The sequence below is a fragment of the Hemibagrus wyckioides genome, linkage group LG08, assembly GCF_019097595.1.
Source record: "Hemibagrus wyckioides isolate EC202008001 linkage group LG08, SWU_Hwy_1.0, whole genome shotgun sequence".
NCBI lineage: Eukaryota > Metazoa > Chordata > Actinopteri > Siluriformes > Bagridae > Hemibagrus > Hemibagrus wyckioides.
Window position 1 is genome coordinate 8,657,501 of NC_080717.1, and position 25,690 is coordinate 8,683,190.

At 40.3% G+C, this 25,690-nt stretch overlaps 1 protein-coding gene across 1 annotated transcript in view; it reads right to left on the reverse strand.

Annotated features, from left to right (window-relative positions):
- mgat4b (alpha-1,3-mannosyl-glycoprotein 4-beta-N-acetylglucosaminyltransferase B) overlaps nt 1-25,690 on the reverse strand; it is a 142,291-nt gene that overhangs the window by 33,242 nt on the left and 83,359 nt on the right. Inside the window, exons 5-8 of the mRNA XM_058397624.1 lie at nt 24,237-24,283; nt 20,174-20,287; nt 11,567-11,642; nt 7,067-7,181 (exon numbers count right to left, since the gene is read on the reverse strand). Coding sequence (XP_058253607.1) covers nt 7,067-7,181; nt 11,567-11,642; nt 20,174-20,287; nt 24,237-24,283 — 352 coding nt within the window. The remainder of the gene's footprint in view (nt 1-7,066; nt 7,182-11,566; nt 11,643-20,173; nt 20,288-24,236; nt 24,284-25,690) is intronic.

Genomic DNA, 25,690 nt, shown 5'->3' on the forward strand with positions numbered 1-25,690 from the left:
AATAAGTGCTTGGGTGTGAGTGTGTGAATACCAATACATGAGCATGTGAAAAAAAATCAATACATATCGAGTGCAGTGCCAGTGCAAGTACACACACTGCCCCAGGCATGGTCCCACCACCCCTTACCACCCCAACCTACCCACCCCGGTAATTTCTGTAGCTGTGTATATACCTGTGGAACAGCATTTTGAGTTAGCTGTTGAATTATTATTGAGACTGAGACAGGAATTGCTGATGTTCGGTCCACATCACGTCCAAGGTAGTTTTTCAGTTGCATCTAAACCACCATTTTGCCTCAAATTATCGGGTGGAAAAAAATGTGGACTGAAAGCGGGAAACGTTCCGTTTGCTGCCGTTAGCAACAAAAACTAACTAAAAAAAAAGCAACTAAAAACTCCTGAACATTCATGCAGTTTTCTGATCAGCCAATGATTTGGCAGCAGCACAATGCAATAAATCATGGAGATACAGGTCAAGAGCTTCAGTTACTCTTCATACCGAACATCATAATGGAGAAAATTCTGATCTGTGACTTTATTTGTAAGAAGGTTAGTTCCAGATGAGCTGGTTTGAGTAATTCAGAAACTGCTGAACATCCGGGATTTACATCGAATGATGTGAAAAATACAAAACAGCCAGTGTGTGGAGGGTCTACCGGCTGTTGATGAGAGAGATCAGAGGCCGAGCTGACAGGACGTCCATAGTAACTCAAGTAGAAACTCAACTCCAGAGGTAACTCAAATGTGGACCAGCAGTCTCAGGTAATGTTCACATCATCCATCAAAACATGGCATGATTGTTGGTGCCAGAGTTTGAGTATTTCAAAAACTACTGATCTCCTGGGATTTTCCCACACAACAGTCTAGAATTTACTCAGAATGGTAAAAAAAAAACGAACAAAACAAAACTGAGTGAGCGACAGTTCTGTGGGTGGAAATGCCTTGTTGATAAGAGAGGTCACAGAAAAATGGTCAGATTGGTTCAAGCCTTCAGGAAGGATATAAGAACTCGATCATTTTGAGCAGGAAAGCGTCTCGGAAAGCACAACACATCAAACCTTGAGCTGGATGAGCTACAACAGCAGAAGACCACATCAGATTTCATCAGCCAAGAAGAGAATCTGAGGATATCACAGAAGAAGGGTGGAACATCACAGAGCTGAAGACTGGAAAAAGATCAGGTTTGACTGGGTTTTTTTTTTTGCCCAATCAATTTTTTGTGCCCACACTTCCTGATCAGAAAAAATTAAGTATCCTGTGGCAATACTACTGAATACAAGTGCTGGCACTGGAAATTCCTTCTATAAATGCTATATAAGTTACAAAAAGCCATGTCAATGACTATACACTGTTAAATAACAGCACTTTTTTCATATATCTATTCATTATTAGACTTAGATTATGTGGACCGTTTGCTATGCATTAGCTGTTACTATAGAAAAGAAATGGGTGCATGATACAAACCTGTGATTTACCTTAACGCTATTGGAACCCTGCCGTTATAGGAAATTAATTAACACCTTCAAAATAAAAAAAACAAGCCTGTAGTTTATTAAATAGTTTGTTCTGAGGATGCTGTACATGCTGTGCTTGAGAAACCACTGCTTTTTATAATGCACCATGAAACCACTACTTTTTTTTTTTTTTTTTTTTTTTACCAACCTGCACAACTGAAGTTGGGCCTAAACAAAAAGAACTAAAATAAAATATATAATTCACTGGAGAACTGCTGTTAAAAGCATGACATGTTTTTTTATGTATTCAGAAAAGGGGACCTTTAATATATAAAAGCTCTGTTCATTCGTCTCTCCTCTGGAAGGCCCTGCTGCTCAAAAATAAAGCAGAGTTGTGGTGACAGAGCAGGCCTTAGGCAATTGCTGTGTGCTGTTTACCAGTCACAAGACTCAACCCTGCCTGTAAGGAGCATCAAAGGTCACGGAAAACTTGTGGGAATCCACCAGAGGCAAAAGAACCTCCACGGAGTTAAAGCATGTACGATCAGAGCCAATACAAACTGCCTTTGTCTCCCAGCTCCTGAGACGAGCGGTGATGTCAGAGCTGTTTATTTGACTTTAATCAGAGTTTAATCAACATCGACCAAATGCTGGATTCATTTTATCCTACAGAGTGTCCCGAAAGTCTCCGCACCTTGAGGAGAGCACACTTATTTTAGCAAAATGTCTTGCAGAATTTTAGTTTATATGAAATATTTTGTCACACAGCTTTTCGACAAATGAAGCAAATATTCTCATGGACGAATCAGGACTCTGTCACAAGGTTGAAGAAGAAGCCTTTATTATCGCCACACATATCCCAGATAAGGAAGTTGGGATCAGCAGCTACAATACCACACCCCTGGAGCAGGGAGGTTTTAGGGCCTTACGAAGTTGCCTAACAGTGGCTGCTGGGGCTTGAACCCCAATCCTCCGATCAACAACCCTTAGAGCCTTAACCAACTGAGCTCTGGGTTGGGGTTTTTTTGGGATGGATGAACAGGAAACGCATCACATGGCAAGCACGACACACATTACACAGCTGCCACACTGAGTTGGGAGAGATGTTTCACAAAGTAATGCCAATCATGTAGAGGACGTTTTATAAATAAGCTTATATTGTCCTAAAAATGTGTCTCTCCTAGGAGACTTTTTTTGGACACGCTGTCCTTCCACTAGAGAAAGCAGACGTGTTTATGCTGTTATATGGCATCTGACTGAAAGGAAAGTAGCAGACTATCCTTATGTTTAACCACGCTGTCATTTTGAGGACTTGACAGCATCAGTGCTCATTTTATAAGACTGTGCATCATTAAGACTCATTATATTTATTTATCATACTGCCTCTTAGTTACGCAAGCTGGGTAAGCTAATCTAGACAGCGAGTGTTACTAACATTAGCGAAAGTTATTTAGCTGACATCTACTTACTCCTCGACTACCTCCCTTTAATGAGGAGTTTTTTCTCCTCTGGATGAAACAGCCTGGGATCCTTTACCCAGCCGGACGTGAAGAGCTGCTAGTGCTCTTAAATGCTTTGAGGCACTTTCAGGAATAGAAAGAGATTTGCTAAGTGGTCTGCCTGTTTAAGTGGAATCAGCAGTTCAGGGGACAGCCCATAAGGATCTCAGTCCGTTTTATGGATTTGTCTAAATGCTGTTTAGTTTCTTCCGAAGTGAAGGTGAATAATTTGATCTAGCTTTTACCTTTGCAGCATTGCGAGGAATTCAGCCCCACACATGGCAACCGCAGCCACAACCCATGTGGTCTTTCAGTCGATAGCATCCAATCAGTTTACAGCACTGGGAGATCCAGCATTGATCTCTCTCATTACGATAATTAGCTATCATATCAAACATGCCATGGATCAATCAGTCCGACTGTCGGGCCGTTAATGAAGGACGCACTTCAGAGGTTCAATTGGAAGGCTACAGAAATGCAGGTTTGATCAAATTCCTGAGAGATTCGGAGAAGCAGAGGCAGTGATGTTGGAATGATTCAGCGCTGAAGTATTGGCTCAAAGTTCAGCTCTGTGCTCATTAATAAGGCGGTGGTACATAAGACTAGCATGTTAGCACAGATCTCGTGCTGTGTATGGAAGCTTCCTGACTAAAGAAGTAAAAGCCTCTGTACCTCTGTTCCTCGTGTTTTTTGAACAGTTTTGAATTTGGTTTAAACGTGGAACTTTAGGATATAAAAAGAGAAAGTTCTCCCAGTAATTGGTGTGAAAATGAACAGTGGATATGAGCTAGATCTTCATCTAAATACATGGAACTAGTTACTGCAGATCACACAACACACACACACACACCATCTCTATATGCACACATAAGACCAAACCATACACAACCACATACCATATATATATATATATACTAATAAATGTATATTATATTGCTTGCTTATGTATACATCTAGCTCGTTGTTTCATTTTTAAATACAGCCTGTAGTCAGTGCCGATCATGGCCCTGAAGGGATAATATTTCATAGCAGGGTGCCTGCCCTATCCAAATTACAGCCATAGAACTCACACTCGCACTACTCATTAATATGCATAATCAGATACCCGGCATTCATTAATATTCATTAGCCAGCATGTGTAAGTTGTGTGACACTAAATGTGTGCAGGAAGAGGAATAAAATATCTGTTTATACACGGCAGCCTATTTAGCAAGGCTCTTCAACGCTAGGTCTGTGTGTGATCGGTCAACATTTCTGATTTTTTTAAAAAAAAAAAGTCCATTTAAACACACAGTATACTTTAACCACTGGGTAGAGTGGAGTGTAACACCAGTGGCATCAGATAATGGTGGTCCATTTTAGACAGTTTATGTCTGTTCACACTGTCACAGAGCGGGAACGTGTTGATTTAAAGCCTACAAACCAGTATGTCTTCCATGTAACACACAACCTGTGCTGTACGGTTTATTACCCTGGCATGTGGATTGGCCTACAGCCAGTGACAGGAGGTGAAATAACCATTAAAAACCTTATCTCAAATTTTCTTTGCCAGATATTTGCAGGTGCTGGCGTGTGCTACGAGCTCTGAGTGTTGAGAAGCTGAAGAGAACTCTGTCAGGGTTTATGCCACATACACAGCTGGCATGCAGAGTTTGTTTTACTTTTTCTGTGTTTAATATGTTGATTATTTTAAGGGAACTTTAAGGGAAGTCTTCCTAATTTCCGACGTCTTTTATATTTCAGATGATGTTTTCCTTGAGCAGTTGTGGTTTAAGTGGTTGTTGATCAGGGTTCAAGCTCTCCCTGCTCCAGAGGTGCTGCCCCTGCGCTCCGACCCCAACTTCCCCTTCAGTTGGGATATGCAAAGAAATGAATTCCACTGTGCTGTAATTATGCGATAATAAAGGCTTCGTGCCCTTAGTTCTTCTTCCTAGTCCAGTTGAGTTGCTCCTGTGCTCACAGTAGCCTCGGATTCCTGTTCTTGGCTGACAGAAGTGAAACCTGATTCCTGCTCTTATAACCCTTCCACCTCAGTATGTTGAGTGTTATGAGATGCAGCTCAGCATGGTTGTAAATTGTACATAGTCTGGTCATTCTCCTCTGACCTCTCTCATCATCAAGGTATTTCTACCCACAAATACTACCACTCGATGGATTTTTACACAAACTCTGTAGACTGTTGTCTTCTACAATAATCCTAAAATTGTTAATGTTACGATCATTTCAGCTAACACTAGCTAGTTTTTTATGTGATTTGGGACATGGCCTATGCATTGCTGGGTGTTGATTGTAGCCGAGGGTGAATCGCTGAGATGGCGTGTCTTCACGAGGTACACATAGTCTGTTAAGCAAAAAACAATGCTGCATACATTTTAATCTCATTTTCATTCAAGCTGATGCTTTTGACCTTTACGTGTTGTATAGCTTGTCGCTGCACAAGCTGGGCTTGAACATTACATCACATGACCATAACATACAGATATATCTAACCTGTACTAGGAACTCAATAACTTAACTAAAAATACCCCCGGAAGCACTAATTCTCTGATACATCCTTTGCCCATATCTTCTGCATTTTTAATACTTCGCACAAATTCCTTCCTTCCTCAGAGGATATAAAGGGAATCTTTACCACTACGTCAACTCAGACAGGATATATGCTAAATTACTGAATTAACCTCATGGTACAGATTCCATCATATGTTGTGAGAAATATATAAGTTGAATGTGGTCAGTCAGATGATCAGAAAAAGAATCTTACATATAGTTTACATAAAAATGTTACGTTTCTCAACAAAACGTGATTTCATAGCTCATACTAAACTTAATATAAAGTTTCTTAATTACTAGAATGAATGAAGTGAGCGTGATCAATTCATGTAGTATTAATGAAAACCAATTTCAGAGTTCAGGTGTGAGGTGATTTTATTCAGGGTTTCTAAAAACACGCGCAAACTAATTGTGTTATTGTTAGGCAGGTCAATCACGTGGAAACGATCATGTGGAACACATCTGAATGAAGTAAATTCAATGCACTTTTTTTGTCAGTATTCAAGGAGTTATTTCTACTGTGAATTTCATAATATATATATATATATATACACTACCAGTCAAAAGTTTGGACACACCTTTTAATTCAACGTTGTTTGTTTAGGGATTTATTTTCTACATTCTAGAACAATACTGGATATTTTCAAAACTGTGAAATAACACACATGGACTTGAGTAATCCATATGTAATGACAACAAAAAACAGTCAGTTGTTATTTTAAGACACGAAGGTCAGGTGTTCTGGAATAGTTCTTGCAAGAACAGTATTGTCAAGTGCATTTGCAAAACCCATCAAGCACCATGATGAAACTGGCTCACATGGAGACCATCCCAGTAAAGCAAGACCAAAACTGACCTCTGCTGCAGAGGAGAAGTTCATTTAGAGTTACCAGCCTCAGAAATCACCAATTAACAGCACCTCAGATTAGAGCCGTTATGAAGGCCTTACAGAGCATCAGTAGCAGTCAGTAGCATCTCAATATCAACTGTTCAGAGGACATTATTGTGGATTTCGGCCGCCTTCAGCATTGTTTTACAATGTAGAAAGAAATAAACATCAGGAAAGACCATGGGATTAGAAGGTGTCCAAACTTTAGACTGGTAGTGTACTGTAGATATATATATATATATATATATATATATATATATATATATATATATATATACACACAGTACAGTGTTTTACACCATGTATGTATATATATATATATATATATATATACATACATACATGGTGTAAAACACTGCAGAATCCTTCCAGATGCACGCACTTAAGGTCGAACAAATGACTAAAATCCAAGAGCTACTCTGGGAATAATTACATTACCCAACTCTCCCCTGCTAAAAACAATCCAGTCTGAATAGGTCTATAGATAAAGTCTGAATTTAGTCCAAATATGTTGAGTTTTTGCTCATTGTTGAATCTCAGAAAAGAACAGATTTCACACAGATGTTCTCAGAGAGGGCAGTATAACAATCACAAAAACACAGTACAGGAAAAGCCCATTTTCGGAGAATATGCCCTTTTCAACCTTAGCTTCACTCAGCTTGGCTCTGACTCACCGATAAAGCCCAACTGGGAGAATTCGAGGATCATCCAATCCTCTGAAGGCTGCTGGAGAGCAAAGTTCTTCATTGTGGTGAAGTAATTCGGCCGGGCCACGATGTCGTCCTCTAGCTGAGAAATAGAAAAAGAGAAACAGAGAGAGAGAGAGAGGCTGTTAGAAAGAACCCGGTTGAGTGAAGAAAGAATCAGTCTTGTTATTTGAAATATCTTTGTTTTTATTCCCCTTTTCAGCCTGGCCTTTTGATTGGTTGTTATTTGTAAGTCAGACATTTCTGCAGAATAATGGAGCTATTTAAACACTAGACAGAGGCCTGGGAGAGACAATAACAGACGTAAAGGGCTCCGAGAGTCTCGCTGGAGAGACAGATGAGGCAGTGGAGGGATGAATAAAAGGACAAAAGCAGGATGTTACCCCAATTTGCTGCCATCTTTGAACATGAGCCATATGTTTACTGCAGTCGTAACCACCGGCTTATGGAGCAATTAACACTCTGTATGCAATAAATACCAGATGGCAACCAGGGGAATCTAGTTTAGTCGGTGTCATTATGCATGTGCATCTCCAACAGTGTGACATCGTACTGTTAATTAATGTTTCGGATCCGTGTTTTGACTTGGACTGACGTCGAACAAGCTTCTGGATCACATAGTGATGGCCATTTTCCAGGCTCTCAGTTCAGGTCACCACAAGAGAGCGCATATTACACTCACCCCAGCAACATTACTCCTGTCTTTTAGCACAGATTCTATATACTGATATTAGTCTTTACTTTGAGATTAGTTTTAGGGATTGTGTGTGTCCTCATATGATCCAAACCGTTCATGAAGATCCAGTACTGCAGGCTCGATGCAGCCAACAAGAAAACATGTGCAAAGCAGTGTACTGGTTTTATGACCTAAAAATCAGAAAGGCAACTACAGTACATACAACTCTACTGAAATACTTTATACTGTAGTAATAAATATTTCCTTAATAATTTCCTTTTTTGGGGGATGATTTAAATACTTTCCTCTGGTTTTATGTACTCTTATTCTTATATTTCTTGTTTCTTTTTTTACAAACTTTATTTAATGATTTTTTATATAAATTAATTTCATTTTACTTTGTGTAGTTTTTTCTTGTATGAACTCTATTTTAAATGATTTCTTACACTTTCTTTTCTTAATTTTATTCTTGTTTTTGTTTCTTTGAAAAACTCCATTTCATCTGTTTTTATTTACTCTTTCTGGGGTTTAGTTCCAAAGCTTTTTAATATGATTTCATCTGTTTTTTATTTACTCTCATTCTTGATTTTTCCCTTTATAAGCTTATCTCACTTTCCTTCATAAATTTCATCTGTTTTTATTTATTTCCATTTGTTTTTTTCACCTGTTTTTATTCATGTTCACTCTTATTTTTCTTTTTTCTTGACATTTTCTAAACATTTATCTTTCGCATTTTAGACGATCATTTCTACACATACTCTGCCTCTGCTGAATTCTTTTTATTGCCTTAATTTTTTGTGAATTTTATGTATAAGAACATGATTAGAAGTGTGTGTGTGTGTGTGTGTGTGTGTGTGGTCTCTGACACTTTTATAGGCTTTGGCTTTAGTAACATATTAAGGCAATGCCAAGGTTCCCTGTCACCTCTTGCTTCATAGGAATTCACATGGAAAATATTTATTAGTAAAAGTAGGTGTGTCATAAAAACAAATCACAGAGAGAAGAAAAAAGGGGTGTGTTAACATGTGCTCAGTTAACATCTGAATCTCCAGATTCCCCAATTTCTGTGGAAATACACAGGAAATAATTACGATAGGCTTTAAACAGTCTCCAAATCTGTCTCTCTCTCTCTCTGTGTGACTCAGTCAAATCATCTGCAGACCATAAATATCATCCGTCATCTTCATATCAACGTGCCAGAGTCTGACACAAACACATATCATAAACAGATCATTTTAATCCAGCCTATTACGAGTACTTAAAGGGGTTATTTGTCATTTTTAGAGCTCACAAGTTCCTGGGAGCAAAACTACGATTAACAGGAAAATACTGACAAGTTCCTCCTCCAAAATAAGCCCACCCCCACTGCTGAAACTACACAGGCCTAAATATGAGTTTCTACTTCTTAAAAAGAGCAGTGTGGTGAAGATCTGATCAAGCAGTGAAAAGAAGCTCAACCAGAAAGAGAGGTGGAAGTGACACTGAGGCAGCATAGCATTTCACTGTTTACCAGCTGACATATACACTATATTGACAAAGGTTTTGGGATGTCTGCCTTTACCTGAACATGAATGTAATATGGAGTTGGCCTGGCTTTTGCAGCTATAAAAGCTTCAACTCTTCTGGGAAGGCTTTCCACAAGGTTTAGGAGTGTGTTTATGGGAATTTTTTGACCATTCCTCTAGAAGCGCATTTGTGAGGTCAGGCACTGATGTTGGACAAGAAGGCCTGGCTCACAGTCTCCGCTCTAAATCATCCCAAAGTTGGTTGAGGTCAGGACTATGTGAAGTTCCTCCACACCAAACTCACTCATCCATGTCTTTATGGACCTTGCTTTGTGCACTGGTGTGCAGTCATGTCGGAACAGGAAGGGGTCATCCCCAAACTGTTCCCACAAAGTTGGGAGCATGAAATTGTCTAAAATGTCTTGGTATGAAGCTGAAGCATTAAGAGTTCCTTTCACTGGAATTAAGGGGCTTAGCCCAACCTCTAAAACAGAACACCTGAATTCATTGATTTAGAGGGGTGTCCCAAAACTTTTCCTACTTACTTCTCTGATGAGATGAGTACCAGCAAGGTAGATAAACTATAAGTAAAAATGTCAATTAACATAAAAAAAAAAAAAAACAAGCTTACATTAGCAATGAAAAGAGTTCCTGTAGCGAGCTAGCTAGCTTCTTGAGCAATAACAATAAAAATGAATGAACTAGTTAGTTATCAGTAAAGTACATGAAAGCACTACAAAGACACCTTGCTAACAAGATTACAATGATTAACATAGTCTTTAGACGTAGTGCTTTAGAGAAGTGGAAGAAACTTTGTTTTTATAGCGTTAAAATCACTTAGGAATGAGTCCAGAGCGTGTCATGTAGCCGTGCTAGCAAAAAACACAAAGTACTATACTTAGTAATGCTATGAAGTTTGCTAATGAATTCATCAGAAGTAAAATAGCATGTGGATAACTAGAATTAGCTGAATTTTGACTTCATCACCACTTACTTAAGGACAGGAAACAATGCTAGTCTGACCGGCAAAGGAAGATGCCTCAGTTTATTCAAGTCTTTGTGTAGTCCTGCATACTGAAATATTTTACTGAGGTTTAATCAGGGCACTCATTCTCAACTGGCTTATCCTTGAGTGTCTGGCTCTAACTCTGTCATATACTAGTAACTTAGTAAAATATTTTTCACTGTGCAGGTGTACACAAAGACACACATAAAATGAAGCTATTCTTTGTCTCTCAAAAAGGCATGAACTCCATAAATTAAAATTTAGCTTTGTTTTTTGCTAATGCCAGGGTTGACTAGCATCACTTCCGCTAAAATAAGAGGTGAGTAACCAGCTAATGGTAGTTATCTACATGCCATTTTACTTCTCATTAATTTATGAGCAAACTATGTAGCTTTAGTCACGCAGTGGTCAGTCCCAAACTATGTAGATCCCAGTCTGCAGTGGTCAGTATCTATCAAAAGTGGTCCAAAGAAGGAACAATGGTGAACCGGTGACAGGGTCATGGGCGGCCGAGACTCATTGCACGTGGGGAGTGAAGGCTGGCCCGTGTGATCCGATCTAACAGGCTACTGTTGCTCAAATTGTTGAAGAAGTTAATGTTGGTTCTGATAGAAAGGTGTCAGAATACACAGTGCATGATGGGTCAGGGCAAAAGGCAGCAAAAGGGGGACCAACACAATATAAGCTGGTCATAATGTTATGCCTGGTCAGTGTAATTAAACCGAAACAATACTTATGTATAACAAAGTACAAGCACTGAAGCATTGTCCACCTCTGACCTCCACAGGCCCAGTGCAGTAGTGACAGAGTTACACTTCTTACTGAACAGAGAGAAAAGACTTCCGTGTCACATGAAATAAAACTGTATCAATAAACAAGCTTCCTGGACAACTTGTACACACACAGACACACAGACACACACACACACCAGCTGCTGCCTTTCTTTTGATGAAGAGGAGAGGGAGTGAGCTCTTCAGCAGCTATTTTGTTCAGCACATGTGCAGCACAGCACATTCAACACATCCATCTGTTACGGTTCATATAATAACACTGCAGTTAGACTGCATTCTTCTTTGTTGGGCTTTGAGGCCAGCTATAGATCCTTGAAATTTTGAGATCAACAACACTCGCTGCAATTTACCTTTCTCTGTCCGTTTGTTTTCAGCTATAGAGCTGAACAAGGGCCATGAAAGCAGTACACACACGTGCACACGAGTGCGAGCAAGAACGGATATAAAGAAACCGGAGTGTGTAATAGGAGTGTGTGGAGAACGGCTTACCTGCACATAGTAAGTGCCTTTGGACTGGGCGTACATCATCAAGAAGCAGTAATCCAGGTTCTGCTTGGTTCGCCATCTGGAAGTGTAACACGGACAAGGCTTTAGAAAAGTGTGTGCAAGCCCAAGATTAAAGACAGAGGCATACAGCTCACAGATTCTTTAGCACAATGAACTAATGTGCATTTATCATGGGTTTATTTTGGATTTCGAGTCCATAATAACTTATTTTTATATACACTGAGCACAGAGCAATATAAACTAAACGCACTTTTATTCACTACACATTCTCTTTTCTTTCTAAAGCATTACATCCGATTTGTTCAGACTTACACATGCATTAAGAGATAATAGCATTTCAGGAATCTGTTTCAAACACAGACCATTATGCTTCCCACATTCACTCACACTTTTCATTACACTAACAGCACTGTGGAGTATGTTGAGTTTGGAGTGTTCCCCTGTGCTATCCTGTATTAGTAAATACAATAAGTACATACAGTGGGTTCGGAAAGTACTCAGACTCCTTCACTTTTACCACAGTTATTACACAGATATTATTATACTGGATATATAATTCAATTAAATTTAACTGACTTTTTAGTCAATAAACATCCATCTATCCTATACCAGGGTAGCAGGGATCCTGGAGCCTATCGCACCCGGACAATTTACAGATGCGAACCAGCATACAATTCATGTCTCTGGACTTGGGGAGGAAGCCAGGGTACCCAGGCGAAGCCCCCAAAGCACAGGAAAAACACACAGGGTGCAGGTGAGACTCGAACCCACAATCTTAGAGGTGCAAAGCACTATGACACTGTGTCCCCCAGTCAATGAAAAAAACACAATTTAATTGCACATGTATTAATACAAATGTATTAAAAATCAAAGAGTCATATAGATAAGTATTAGATACATCCAAATCAGTGAATTCAGGTGTTGTTTTTCAGGGGTTGGGCTTGGCCCCTTAGTTCCAGTGAAAGGAACTCTTAATGCTTCAGCATACTAAGACATTTTGGACAATTTCATGCTCCCAACTTTGTGGGAACAGATTGGGGATGACCCCTTCCTGTTCCAACATGACTGTGCACCAGTGCACAAAGCAAGGTCCATAAAGACACGGATGAGAGAGTTTGGTGTGGAGGAACTTGACTGGCCTGCACAGAGTCCTGACCTCAACCTGATAGAACACCTTTGGGATGAATTAGAGCGGAGACTGCGAGCCAGGATTTCACGTCCAACATCAGTGCCTGACCTCACAAATGCACTTCTAGAGGAATGGTCAAAAATTCCCATAAACCTTGTGAAACTCACGTTTCTTGTATGCTTTTCGTTTGCACTGGAACACAATATGACAGCTCCGCCTCTGATCACTGTAACCATATTAAACATATAATCAGTGAGAGTGCTTATCTATTCGAGACACATCTTTGTCTAAAGTAATCTGGATCAGTCATTACTGTATGTCCAGGACCTGAATGAAACACCACAGGTGTAATGATTTTTAATTAACAGTGTGATTTAACACGGAGGTAATACACATTAGTAACTCTGATCATTATTATGGAAATGTTACTTAATTAGATGTGAAATGACACATCAAGTCAACAAGTAGAAATTTATATTATCAGTTCCAGGACTCGGTCAGAGAGAGACAGGTGGACTGAGCTGAGAAAGTGTTAGTGAGGTAACAGGCCACAGTTCATTCAAGCGCAGACATATGACATTAAATCAAACGTAAGAGTCGATCGGGCGACAAAGCGCTCACATCTGCACACATTCACCAGCAATCACACATTTATAGCAAGACAAGCTCCCCGGGGAGTGTATCAATCAGTCAGCATACTGTGTAAAGCTGGGCATTGATTCAGACACACACCCACACATACACACAGTCTGAAATTTAATAGAAGGCTGTAGATAATACTACACCAGCCTGATCTGCTTACTCCACTCGACTGTAATTCTAAACATTCTAATAATGAAAATAAAGGTTACACATATTCAGACCACTAATACACCTCCTTTAATCTATGTTCATGGTGTGCCATGTAGGGTTTTTTAACACTTGAGCTGAGATTTTCAAAACGCCACGGCCTTCAAACAAAAGCACTAACCCTGAAAATATGAGGGATAGAAAATACGGACTGACGAAAGATTATTTCTTTCAGCTTAATGAAGCCACAATATACAAATCCCAGCCATAATGTGTTCAAAGGGGATATATGATGTGTTATTATGCCTTTAGCTCACTGATTGGAATTGTTGAAATAATTCAAATAGCTTTGTTAATTCAGTGTGTTCTCCTGTAACCAGAAAAGATTGAAGGATAAGCTGGCCAAGTATTCATCTGCTACACTTACCGCTCCCTTTAAATTCATTCATTTACTTTATCTTCAAGATCTCTGAGTAACAATCTGTCTCCTCTGATGTCCTCTAGCTACACCAGGGTTCCCCAACCTTTTTAGTACCATGGACCGGGCAATTTTTCCGCGGTCCGGGGGGTGGGGGATTGACGAGGGAGCTGTCAAGTGACATTTGTTTTTGGCGTGGGTTAGCTTGCAGACTTACCAACGTATGGAAAAACCTTTGACTGTGTCAAATGCGGGAGTGAGGCGCAGGCAGAAGTGGCAGTTTGAAATAAAATACAGATAATTTTAAGTTATATATATAAAATTATAAGTTTATTGTTTTTTTGCGGCCCAATACCAAGTGATCGGCGGCCCGTTGGTTGGTGACCCCTGATCTACACTAACAATTCATGAAAATTTTATTTTAAATACAGTTTAAAGGCATCGTTTTATTCAACTATATTTACAGATCAGATCTTGAATTTCACTTTTGATATACTGTAGTCACATTAAACTGTCAGACAGTGGCACTGAACTTAATACTGCTCCTTGGGTCAATATCACACGAGAAGAATGGGCACAAGTCCAAGGTCTGAATGGTGCATAAACCGAGACACGCCTCCCGAACAACTTCTGAATATTTATTAAGTCTGTTGCTATGTCTGAGGTCAGAATATCTGCAGTGAATGTGTAATTTCAGACTCTCACTACGCACACTTAACACAACCTAGCATCTCTTTTCTGTCAAAAACGTGTTACTTGAATTTTAGTTAATAAATTAAAATATGAATTAACCTATGATTTTGTATTAATGGACAATATTTTACTCAAGTTAGTGTGTAAATGTAATCTCTGTAGTTGTATATTGATGAATTTACCAAGCACCGGTAAAATCCCAGCACATCTCACACGGTGCAGCTGATTTCATTTTGTGACGCCTACAAAACTCTGTAAGAAGCAAAGCTCGTACAGATGAAACGGACTGTCTCAAACTTGCAAATTTTTTTCAAAGCAAAGTGTCTCTCAGCCAGAAATCCCCAGACCTTCCCTGATGTAGAGAAGCAGGAGGGCACGTGTCTGCAGGGAGCAAACTGTCCGCATCACACTAGGAAATATGCAACCCATCCTCCCATTTCTACAGAGGCAATGTCAAATGACTGGTCTGGATTTATATGCTGGCTCACATTCTTCGTTTGAACATGTCTGTAGTTAATATGAATGTTTCATTAAATTTAGGTGTGTAACTAAAAACATGTTTTTTGCATATAAAACTTCGGCATATAAAAGTGCAGCAGCATTATATACGTCCTATGCATAAATTTACACAGTCAAGCATGAGAAGGATACAATTTTCTTCCTAAAATTATAAGATTAAGAATTCACGAATAAATTTGTTTGCATCAAGCCTCATGAATGCAGCCCATGTCTGGCATTGGATACTTCAAAAACAAAATGTATCAGGCATAACATTATGACCACTGAGGGGTGCCGTGAATAACACTGATGATCTCCTCATCATGGCACCTGTTAGTGGGTGGGATATATTAGGCAGCAGGTGAACATTTTGTCCTCAAAGTTGATGTGTTAGAAGCAGGAAAAATGGGCAAGCGTAAGGATTTGATGAAGGGCCAAATTGTGATGGCTAGACGACTGGATCAGAGCATCTCCAAAACTGCAGCTCTTGTGGGGTGTTCCCGGTCTGCAGTGGTCAGTATCTATCAAAAGTGGTCCAAGGAAGGAACAGTGGTGAACCGGCGACAGGATCAGACTCAAGACTGATGCACTAGGGAAGCAAAGGCTGGCTCTTCTGTTAATATCTTGGTGCCAGATACTACAGCACACCTTCAGGGAGCTAGAGGAGTCCATGCCTCGACAGGCCAGGGCTGTTTTGGCAGCAAAAGGACGACCAACACAATATTAGGCAGGTGGTCATAATGTTATGCCTGATCTGTGAATTTTATTTTATTTTTTCTCTCGATTCAACACCCAACAGCACAGCTGAGAAATGACATCCTGCTCACTATACAGACTGACTACAGAGGGAATGACATAACAGCGTTGCATCACCTGTGTACCGAAGAACAGCCCAAAAGAGTCAGATTCGTGTCAAATATATTTAAAGAAATGTATTGAATGGAAAACAAAATGAACTGAACTTGACAATTACCAATTACACCAAACAGGGACCTTCATATGATGTGGTTCTATCACTAAATAAAGATAAACAGAGACAGAATTCTGCAATAATAAAGTCATTGTTCCTTAGTTCAGTATCAGTTACTTGTTTACGCTGCTGGAGATTTTCTTTCTGATTCTGACACCAGCTCTCATCCGGGTGGGTTTTTCAGGCATAACTCTAAACTAGTATGGTTTGGAGAACTCAATTTTCAGGAAGTAGTATTGCATGAGCTGTCTGAGCTGTGCGGAGGTCTAACATCCAGCACATACCCCGCAATATCATGGTGTCATGTTACATAAAAAAATAAAATATGCCACAGATTTCTCACGTCTGGATGTTTCCTACAACAACAGCGGCTCCAGCTGAGAGCAGTGGGAGCGGGTCATATTCATTACATTACTGTTTCTTTAGTAAAAGTCTTTCACAGGGATATGTACGATGGACGGTTTACATAATCTGTACTTTATAATAAACAAAGTTGTTAGTTAACAAAGAAAAAGCCACGTCTAGTGCTATTCCAGAGATCTGGAATAATCTACAGGATTCCTGTAACAGGAAAGTCTTCAGGACTGAGGATTTTGTATTGTAGTTTCTTGAGGAACATGACAAGCTGTTTTATTAATTTTTTATAGAAAAATTAAATGATATGCTGGTGAGGGAATGAGCGTTTGTAGCTGCTATAAGTCATAACAGGAACTAATATGTCTCACGGATGTTCAACAACATCAAGAATAACTATAAATGCGACGTATTGCTAAATTGCAACAGTTAACGATAATCGCTGTGACTTGAAGAATAAAACGCCTTGGAATTTTGCATTCGGTTTTATAAAGGCAACAGTCATGCTGCATCACACAATGCCGTCATGTTTTATTCCTGCGTAAAAGTGTTAAATGTGTAAAAGCAAGATGCCGTCAAAAGTAATGCAAAGATTCTGCATGTAAAAACACTGCTACGTCGAGTAGAAAAAGTTAAAACAATCAATACAATTTGTCTTCACATTTAAATCTGCATAAAATCTCTTATGTATACGGTTGGTGATGTTTTCTTAAAAGCTCTGTGTAAGGTTGTTAGAAAACTTGCAAGTCTTTTATAATAACAGTAATGTTAATAATAATAATAATAGCATTTTGGTTAGAAGAGCATTTCAGGCTATCCAAAGCCATTGGACAGATACGGCTTCTGCAAATCCGAGACATGATTGTTGATGATGTTTTTGTCGTCAGTTACTTCATTTAAAAAATTCTCTGTCATGTCATGTAAAAATGTTTGGAATTTCTTTCAATTCCTAAATCACAGTCCTTACATCATGCACTGTAGATGCCAATGAATCACTGACTCCTCCACTGCTGACGCCTGTAACTGGTGAGATCGTCCACTACCAGCTGTATTCAGCTCCATGTGACTCTTCGTACAGTTTTGGGAGCAGTGAAACAGAACCGGTGTCAGTTTTATGCTTCGTACTGACAGGGAATTGATGTGTTTATAGCCAATATGGACAACATGAACCCATATGTGCTTGTTGAACATCCCCTTTCAGTGTTATAATAACCTCCTCTAGGCTTTCCACTAGATTTTGGAGTGTGGCTGTGGAAATTTCAGATCATTCAGCCACAAGTGATGTTAAGTGAAGAGGCCAGTCCAAGAGGCGTTCCAAGTTCATCTCAAGGGGTTGAGGTGAGAAACGCGCAAGACTTTCTAGTTCTTCTACACAAACCTTGGTAAAACCATGTCTTCATGGAGCTGACTTTGTACACAGAGGACAGATTTGTGTCCCTTAGCTCCAGTGAAGGCAAAGCTTTTCTAAATTATTATGCACTTCTAAATGAAGCATGAGAACTGAGGGCCTTTATTATCGCCACACATACATTACAGCACAGTGGAATTCTTTTCTTCGCATATCCCAGCTGAGGACATTGGGGTCAGAGCACAGGGGCAGCTATGATACAGCTCCTCTGGAGCAGAGAGGGTTAAGGGCCTTGCTCAACTGCCCAACAGTGGAGCTTAGTGGTGCTGAAGCTTGAACCCACGATCCTCCAATCAACAACCCATAGCCTTAACCACTTGAGCCACCACTGCCCCTCATGGCAACACATGGATATGATGCTCAAGTGTCCTCAAAACTTTGGCCATATTGCGTATTACTAAGATAGACCGGCTTAACTGACAGCTTTGGTTAACTCCTTTAGACTGATGCAAGCACAGGCTCACATACGTCCAGAGCAAAAAGATAAAATTCAAGTGTTTTCACCTTCCTAATTGCTTTAAATGAAGATAAGGAGAAGCACCCAATGTGATCGATACAGAAAGTGCGATCAAACTCAATAGCAAACCGGCGGCACTGTCCTGAAGTCCTGAAGCACTGTAAGGCAAAAGAAAAGCAGTGTGTGCTACTGCAGAATGGATTCTCTCCTGTCTTGCTGATTTGCTATTGAGCTGTCTGTCTGCTTGATGGCTGATTGATTGGGCCGCCTGGCCAATCAAGGATTGATTTGCTCATCATGCTTTCTTGACTGAATTCGCTGGCCTGGTGTGTGCAAAAGAGAGAGAGAGAGCGAGAGAGAGAGAGAGAAAGTGAGAGTGAGAGAGAGAGAGAGATCCAGAAATATGGGTTCATATCTGGCACTGTATTTTTTGTTACAAAAAAAAAAAAAAAAGAGAGAAATGGTCTGGCATGAATCATAAATGTGAAGGAAAAGCGTGTGTGTGCATGACTATCCCTGCCACACACAGCTTGCATATGTCACTACAGCATCACTTAAAAATCATTAATCCGATACGATAATATGAAAATATGAATTATTACAGATGCCAGAATGTGCAGAGCTACACTGTAGAGCAACCAGCTTATCTAAAGCTCAGGTACTGTTTAGATTAAGAGCTTTAACAGACATACAGAGTTTTGTAAAGTCTCTAGCATCAGATATATGCCACAATGACAGGTATGCTGTATATATCACGTGTCTGGAGTAAAAAGATCAACTTGATTAACATGGATATGTATTAGCAGTAAAACCAATATGATAGAAATGCTTGAGGGGCTAACTGTGGGTAAAGCTTCATACAAGCTTTCTCCTCATCATCTGATGTTGCTCGTACACAAAAGGTATGTGGACACCTCACTGTCACACTCATAGAATACCTAAGCAATTAAAATGAAGCTGATCCCCCTTTTTGCTGATGTACTAACTCTCTTAGGAAGGCATTTGTGTTCATTCAACCATAGTGAGGTCAGGCCACTGTCGGGTGAAGAGGTCAGTGGTCATGTTCATCTTAAAGTGTTCAGTGGAGCTGAGGTCAGGACTCTCGAGTTCTTCCATTGCAACCTTGGCAAATCATGTAGCTTTTCGGAGCTTTGCTTTGTGTACAGGGCCATTGTCATGATTAAAGAGGTTTGGGTCTCTTAGTTCCAATAAAAAGAAATCTGCAGCATACAAAATACATTCTATACAACTGTGTTCTTCCAGCTTTGTGGGAACAGATTGAGGAAAAACCACATATGAGTGTGTACATACTCTGGGCCATCTGGTACTGTATAAGCAGTATGAATTTAAAACGTCTTCAAATGTATGCAAACCAAATAAGCTTGCTGATTAGAATATTAGAGTATTCCCATCAGGAGACATCTTAGATTTATTAGATTTCTCTTTTTCATTCACATAAACATTTTTAGGAAATTATTTGTGTGTGTGTGTGTGTGTGTGTGTGCCTGCACAGACTGGAGAGCCAGAGAGTGATAGAGGTTACTATGGTTCAGTAAGCTTTGCGATTGTCTATGCCTCTCTGCTCTCCGTAAATCTGCTGTGTCTGTGTGTGTGTGAGAGACAATTGTGAGTGTGAAAGAGAGAGAGACAGAGAGAGAGAGGGACAGACAGAGAGAGAGAGAGATAAAATGTGTGTGTGTGTTTGTATCAATGACCACTAACGTGGTCCAGTGTGCACTGGGGCATTAAATCAAATGGCAAAGCAGGTAGCACGCGGTCATGTCACTGACTCAGACAAGGACAAAACCCAGAGACCTGAAAATGCACTCACTCAGTCAATCTCTCTCTCACACACACACTTTGGTTTTATTACCTGACTCGTTCTTTAGGGTCACCAAACGACTCTTTGAGGTGGGAGAAGTCTGGATAGAAATGGACAGATGGGGAGATGATCTCCAACAAGCCTGACTGAATTTCTGCTGGAAATCTGAGAGAGAAAAGAAATATTTAATTGTAATTGTGTTCTAGTTTCACTTTATTATCATTTTATGTACACTGTGTTTTGCATCATGCTTTATAATAGCCATTGTGTTGGCAGCACTGAATAATGACACCCTCATGAAGACTTAAATGAACTGAGCTTGAGAACTATTAAGGAAAAGAGAGAGAGAGAGAGAGAGAGAGAGAGAGAGAGAGCAGGAGGGGCAGAAAAATGGGAAATGGTGATGCGGTGACTAATAGAGGAAAGTGAAATGAAGCAATAATGATGGAGCAGTGCATTAAACAAATCACAGAGGAAGACATGCGTGTGTGTGTGTGTGCGTGTGTGTGTGCGTGTGTGTGTGTGTGTGTGTACAGACAGTAATAATGATGGATGGTTAGCTACAGACATGAACAAATCTATCAAAATTTTAAAAGCATTTTCTTAGTCTCACACACACATGCATGCACACATACACACATACATTCATACATACACATACACCTATCAGCTATAACATTAAAGCCACTGACAGGTGATATGAATAATATTGATTTTCCCATTACAGTGGCACCTGTCAGTTGGTGGTACATGATAGGCAGCATGTAAACAGTCAGTTCTCAATGTTGATGTGTTGGAAGCATGGGAAATGGGCAAGTGTCAGGATCTAAGCGACTGAAAAAGACCAAATTGTGACGGCTAGACAGCTGGGTCAGAGCATCTCCAAATCAGCAGATCTACATGCAATGGTTAGTACCTAGCCAACTGGTCCAAGAAAGGATAACCGGTGAACTACAGTGACAAGTCTCAATGATGTGCATGAGGACGGAAGTCTAGCTCGATTGAAGAGCTACTGTAGCACAAATAACTGATCAATTTAAAGCTGGCTTTGATTAAAAGGTGTCAGAACACACAGTGTTTCTCAGCTTGCAGTGTATGGGGCCGTGCAGCTGCAGACCGGTCTGAGTGACTATGCGGACCAATGACCACCACCACAGCTGCCTTCAGGAGCAATGGAAGAAGTTCAGAGCTGTCACAGTATCACAAGAGAGACCTACATACAATTATACGACCCAGGGGGTGTTAATGTTATGGCTGATTGATGTATGTGCATTTGCAGACTCATGTCAAAGTGCTCCTATAGTTAATAGTTCTGCACATAGAAATGCATTTTTGTGGATAGAGAAAAAATTAACATGTGGTTCCTAATAAAGTGTCCAGTGACTATATATTATATATGATGTAGCCCATCACAAAGCAGGGCTACATCATCATTGCAATATATATATCATTGCAAACTGTATTATTTACCAAGAACAGCACATCCTAAAGTGTTTTGTTCTTCTAATACCAACCCAAACCTTTTAGATGTATTAAAGCATAACAAATCACAAATTTGATCTGTTCATAGTTATGCTAATGTGCGGAAGGCCGCAAAACTAGCCAGTTCCTGTTAACAATTACATTCAAGCGGCTGTCCCTCACAAGACTCTTTTTTCTGTCTTGAAGTAATAAAAACAAACAAATAAATAAATAAAGAATAAAAATTAAAAGCAGCTTGTCATGTTAACAAGAAACCACAAAGCCCTTTGGAAGCCTTTCCCTTAAAAACTTCAGCTGGTTACAAACCACTAGCACTGTTTTTACAAACATTTGTGAAAGAATGGGTCGCTCTCAGGAGCTCAGTGAATTCCAGCGTGGAACTGTGATAGGATGCCACCTGTGCAACAAATCCAGTCGTGAAATTTCCTCGCTCCTAAATATTCCACAGTCAACTGTCAGCTGTATTATAAGAACGTGGAAGTGTTTGGGAACGACAGAAACTCAGCCACGAAGTGGTAGGCCACGTAAACTGACGGAGCGGGGTCAGCGGATGCTGAGGCGCATAGTGCGAAGAGGTCGCCAACTTTCTGCAGAGTCAATCGCTACAGACCTCCAAACTTCATGTGGCCTTCAGATTAACTCAAGAACAGTGCGCAGAGAGCTTCATGGAATGGGTTTCCATGGCCGAGCAGCTGCATCCAAGCCATACATCACCAAGTGCAATGCAAAGCGTCGGATGCAGTGGTGTAAAGCACGCCGCCACTGGACTCTAGAGCAGTGGAGACGCGTTCTCTGGAGTGACGAATCGCGCTTCTCCATCTGGCAATCTGATGGATGAGTCTGGGTTTGGCGGTTGCCAGGAGAACGGTACTTGTCTGACTGCATTGTGCCAAGTGTAAAGTTTGGTGGAGGGGGGATTATGGTGTGGGGTTGTTTTTCAGGAGCTGGGCTTGGCCCCTTAGTTCTAGTGAAAGGAACTCTGAATGCTTCAGCATACCAAGACATTTTGGACAATTCCATGCTCCCAACTTTGTGGCCCCTTCCTCTTCCAACATGACTGTGCACCAGTGACCAAAGCAAGGTCCATAAAGACATGGATGATAGAGTCTGGTGTGGATGAACTTGACTGGCCTGCACAGAGTCCTGACCTCAACCCGATAGAACACCTTTGGGATGAATTAGAGCGGAGACTGAGAGCCAGGCCTTCTCGTCCAACATCAGTGTGTGACCTCACAAATGCGCTTCTGGAAGAATGGTCAAAAATTCCCATAAACACACTCCTAAACCTTGTGGACAGCCTTCCCAGAAGAGTTGAAGCTGTTATAGCTGCAAAGGGTGGACCGACGTCATATTGAACCCTATGGATTAGGAATGGGATGTCACTTAAGTTCATATGCGAGTCAAGGCAGGTGAGCGAATACTTTTGGCAATATAGTATATATATATATATATATATATATATATATATATATATATATATATATATATATATATATATATACACACCGATCAGGCATAACATTATGACCTTATATTGTGTTGGTCCCCCTTTTGCTGCCAAAACAGCCCTGACCCGTCATGCACTGTGTATTCTGACACCTTTCTATCAGAACCAGCATTACCTTCAGCAACAGTAGCTCGTCTGTTGGATCGGATCACACGGGTCAGCCTTCTCTCCTCATGTGCTTCAATGAGCCTTGTCCACCCATGACCCTGTCTCCGGTCCACCATTGTTCCTTTCTTGGACCACTTATGATAGATACTGACCACTGCAGACCGGAAACACCACACAAGAGCTGCAGTTTTGGAGATGCTCTGATCCAGTGGTCTAGCCATCACAATTTTGACCCTTCATCAAACTCGCTCAAATCCTTACGCTTTTTTTCCTGATTCTAACACATCAACTTTGAGGACAAAATGTTCACTTGCTGCCTAATATATCCCACCCACTAACAGGTGCCATGATGAGGAGATCATCAGTGGTCAAATCAGAATGAAGAATCCCGTGCTGTTGTGGTGAACTAAAATCTCACAGACTACTGCAGAGCAAATTTTACACACAATAACAAATAACTGCTTCTTTAACAAGACAGCAAAGAAATGTATGTAATGATTTTTCCTCTAAGTAGATGACACTACAGAATACTATAAAATGCAGTAATCGATGGTGTGTGTGTGTGTGTGTGTGTGTGTTCAAGTGTATTTGTTGTATTGGTTTTTCTGTTCATAGCAGATGTACTCACATCTGGAAAATTCAAAACACATAATCCTACAAATATGCCATGCACGGTGTGAAAAAAATTACACACATACAAAATATGCCCCCCCCACACACACAATAGTGCACCCACACACACACACACACACACCCTGCTGTGCTATGGGCTATTATACCAAGAATAAGCAGTTTCCTAACAGAGAGAGAAATTGGTTTGTGAGAGATGGCCTTTCAGCACACTCCTTCCTCCTTTCTCTTGTTATCTTGCTCTGCTTTCTGCTCTCATTTCCACAAAGGCCCAAAAGAGGGGACTGAAGTCACATGCTCCTTGTTTTTTAGAGTGTACAAACTGCTCCTGAGGCTCCAAAAGGGAAACTACACACACACACACACACAAGAAAAGTGTGTACTTACAGGCGCTTGAGGTTGTCAGCAACGCTGTTGGCATACTGCTGGTCTGTCTGCAAAACAAATGAAGTGCAATAAAAGTGCAGCCTTCATGTGTTCAGCAAAACCACAACACATTCTGTCCAATTACAATAACGAATATTAGCGAGGACATAAATTGGGGACCGATGTCGCTGTTGAACTGCTGGATAACCTGCAATGAGTAATAATGATGAATGCATCAGAACGTCTAAGGTGACATATTCTCTGACACATACACACACACACATACACGCTGACCATGACATGTCACATCGTTGGGGTCCACTAGACGTTGTTATTTGGCATGTCCTTGAGAGTCCAGCGGGACAGCAGACGGAAAATGACAAAAGGAGATCACCTGAAGAAGTTTATAAAAACAAAAAGAGATATTTGACAGAAATATAAAGAGAGGAGTGACTGTAGAGTATGGAGGTAGTATGTAAGAGAGAAAACACCACAGAAGATGCTGTTAGAAGGGAGCGTGGTGTTTTATTCCTCTTATATCACAGCCTTTTGCCAACACTATGCATGTTTAATTTATTAAAGAATAAATTTCAGCTGCTCTCATTACGGGCTGCTACAGTGGATCATTGATCTGCATATCTGAGTTGGCACAGGTTTTACACCGGATTCCCTTCCTGACACAACCCTCCCACTGTTATCTGGGCCCGGGACCGGAACTGAGAAGTGCACTGACGTGTGCAGCACTCACCAGCTAGGTCGATGCCCAGGAGAATCGATCCCGTGCCGCCGCGGTGAGTGCGCAGGATTGTAGACTGGAATGTGAATGAAATAAGCAAATTTCTGTTTTATGTTATAAAAGCTATACACAGCTGTTCTCTCACCAGACTTTTTTTTTTATCTTCCCATGTTACCAAGAAACCACAAGTCCTACATCCTGAAGCCTTTTCCTGTGTCAAGAAAACATAGCTACAGCTGTAACGTCAGAGTGTAACAAAGCACTGGCAGTGGACACTCCTTGCTATACAAACATTTCCCACAGAAAATGTCATTATTACACACAGAGCAGCTTCCAAAAACACATCTCGATAGCATAGCTACAACTACAATACCAGAATACAAGATAGAAGCTGCTGTTAGAAAGAAATCAACACCTTTTGATAGATTTATCTGTTTATCTGCAGTAAATACATACTGTGTCATCAACTCTCCCTGAATTAGACAGACAGACAGACAGACAGACAGACAGACAGACAGACAGACAGACAGACAGACAGATAGATAGATAGATAGATAGATAGATAGATAGATAGATAGACGGACAGATGGATGGATGGAGGTATATGTGTGTGTAGATAGATAGATAGATAGATAGATAGATAGATAGATAGATAGATAGATAGATAGATAGATAGATAGATAGATAGATAGAAAATTAGACAGACAGATAGATAGATAGATAGATAGATAGATAGATA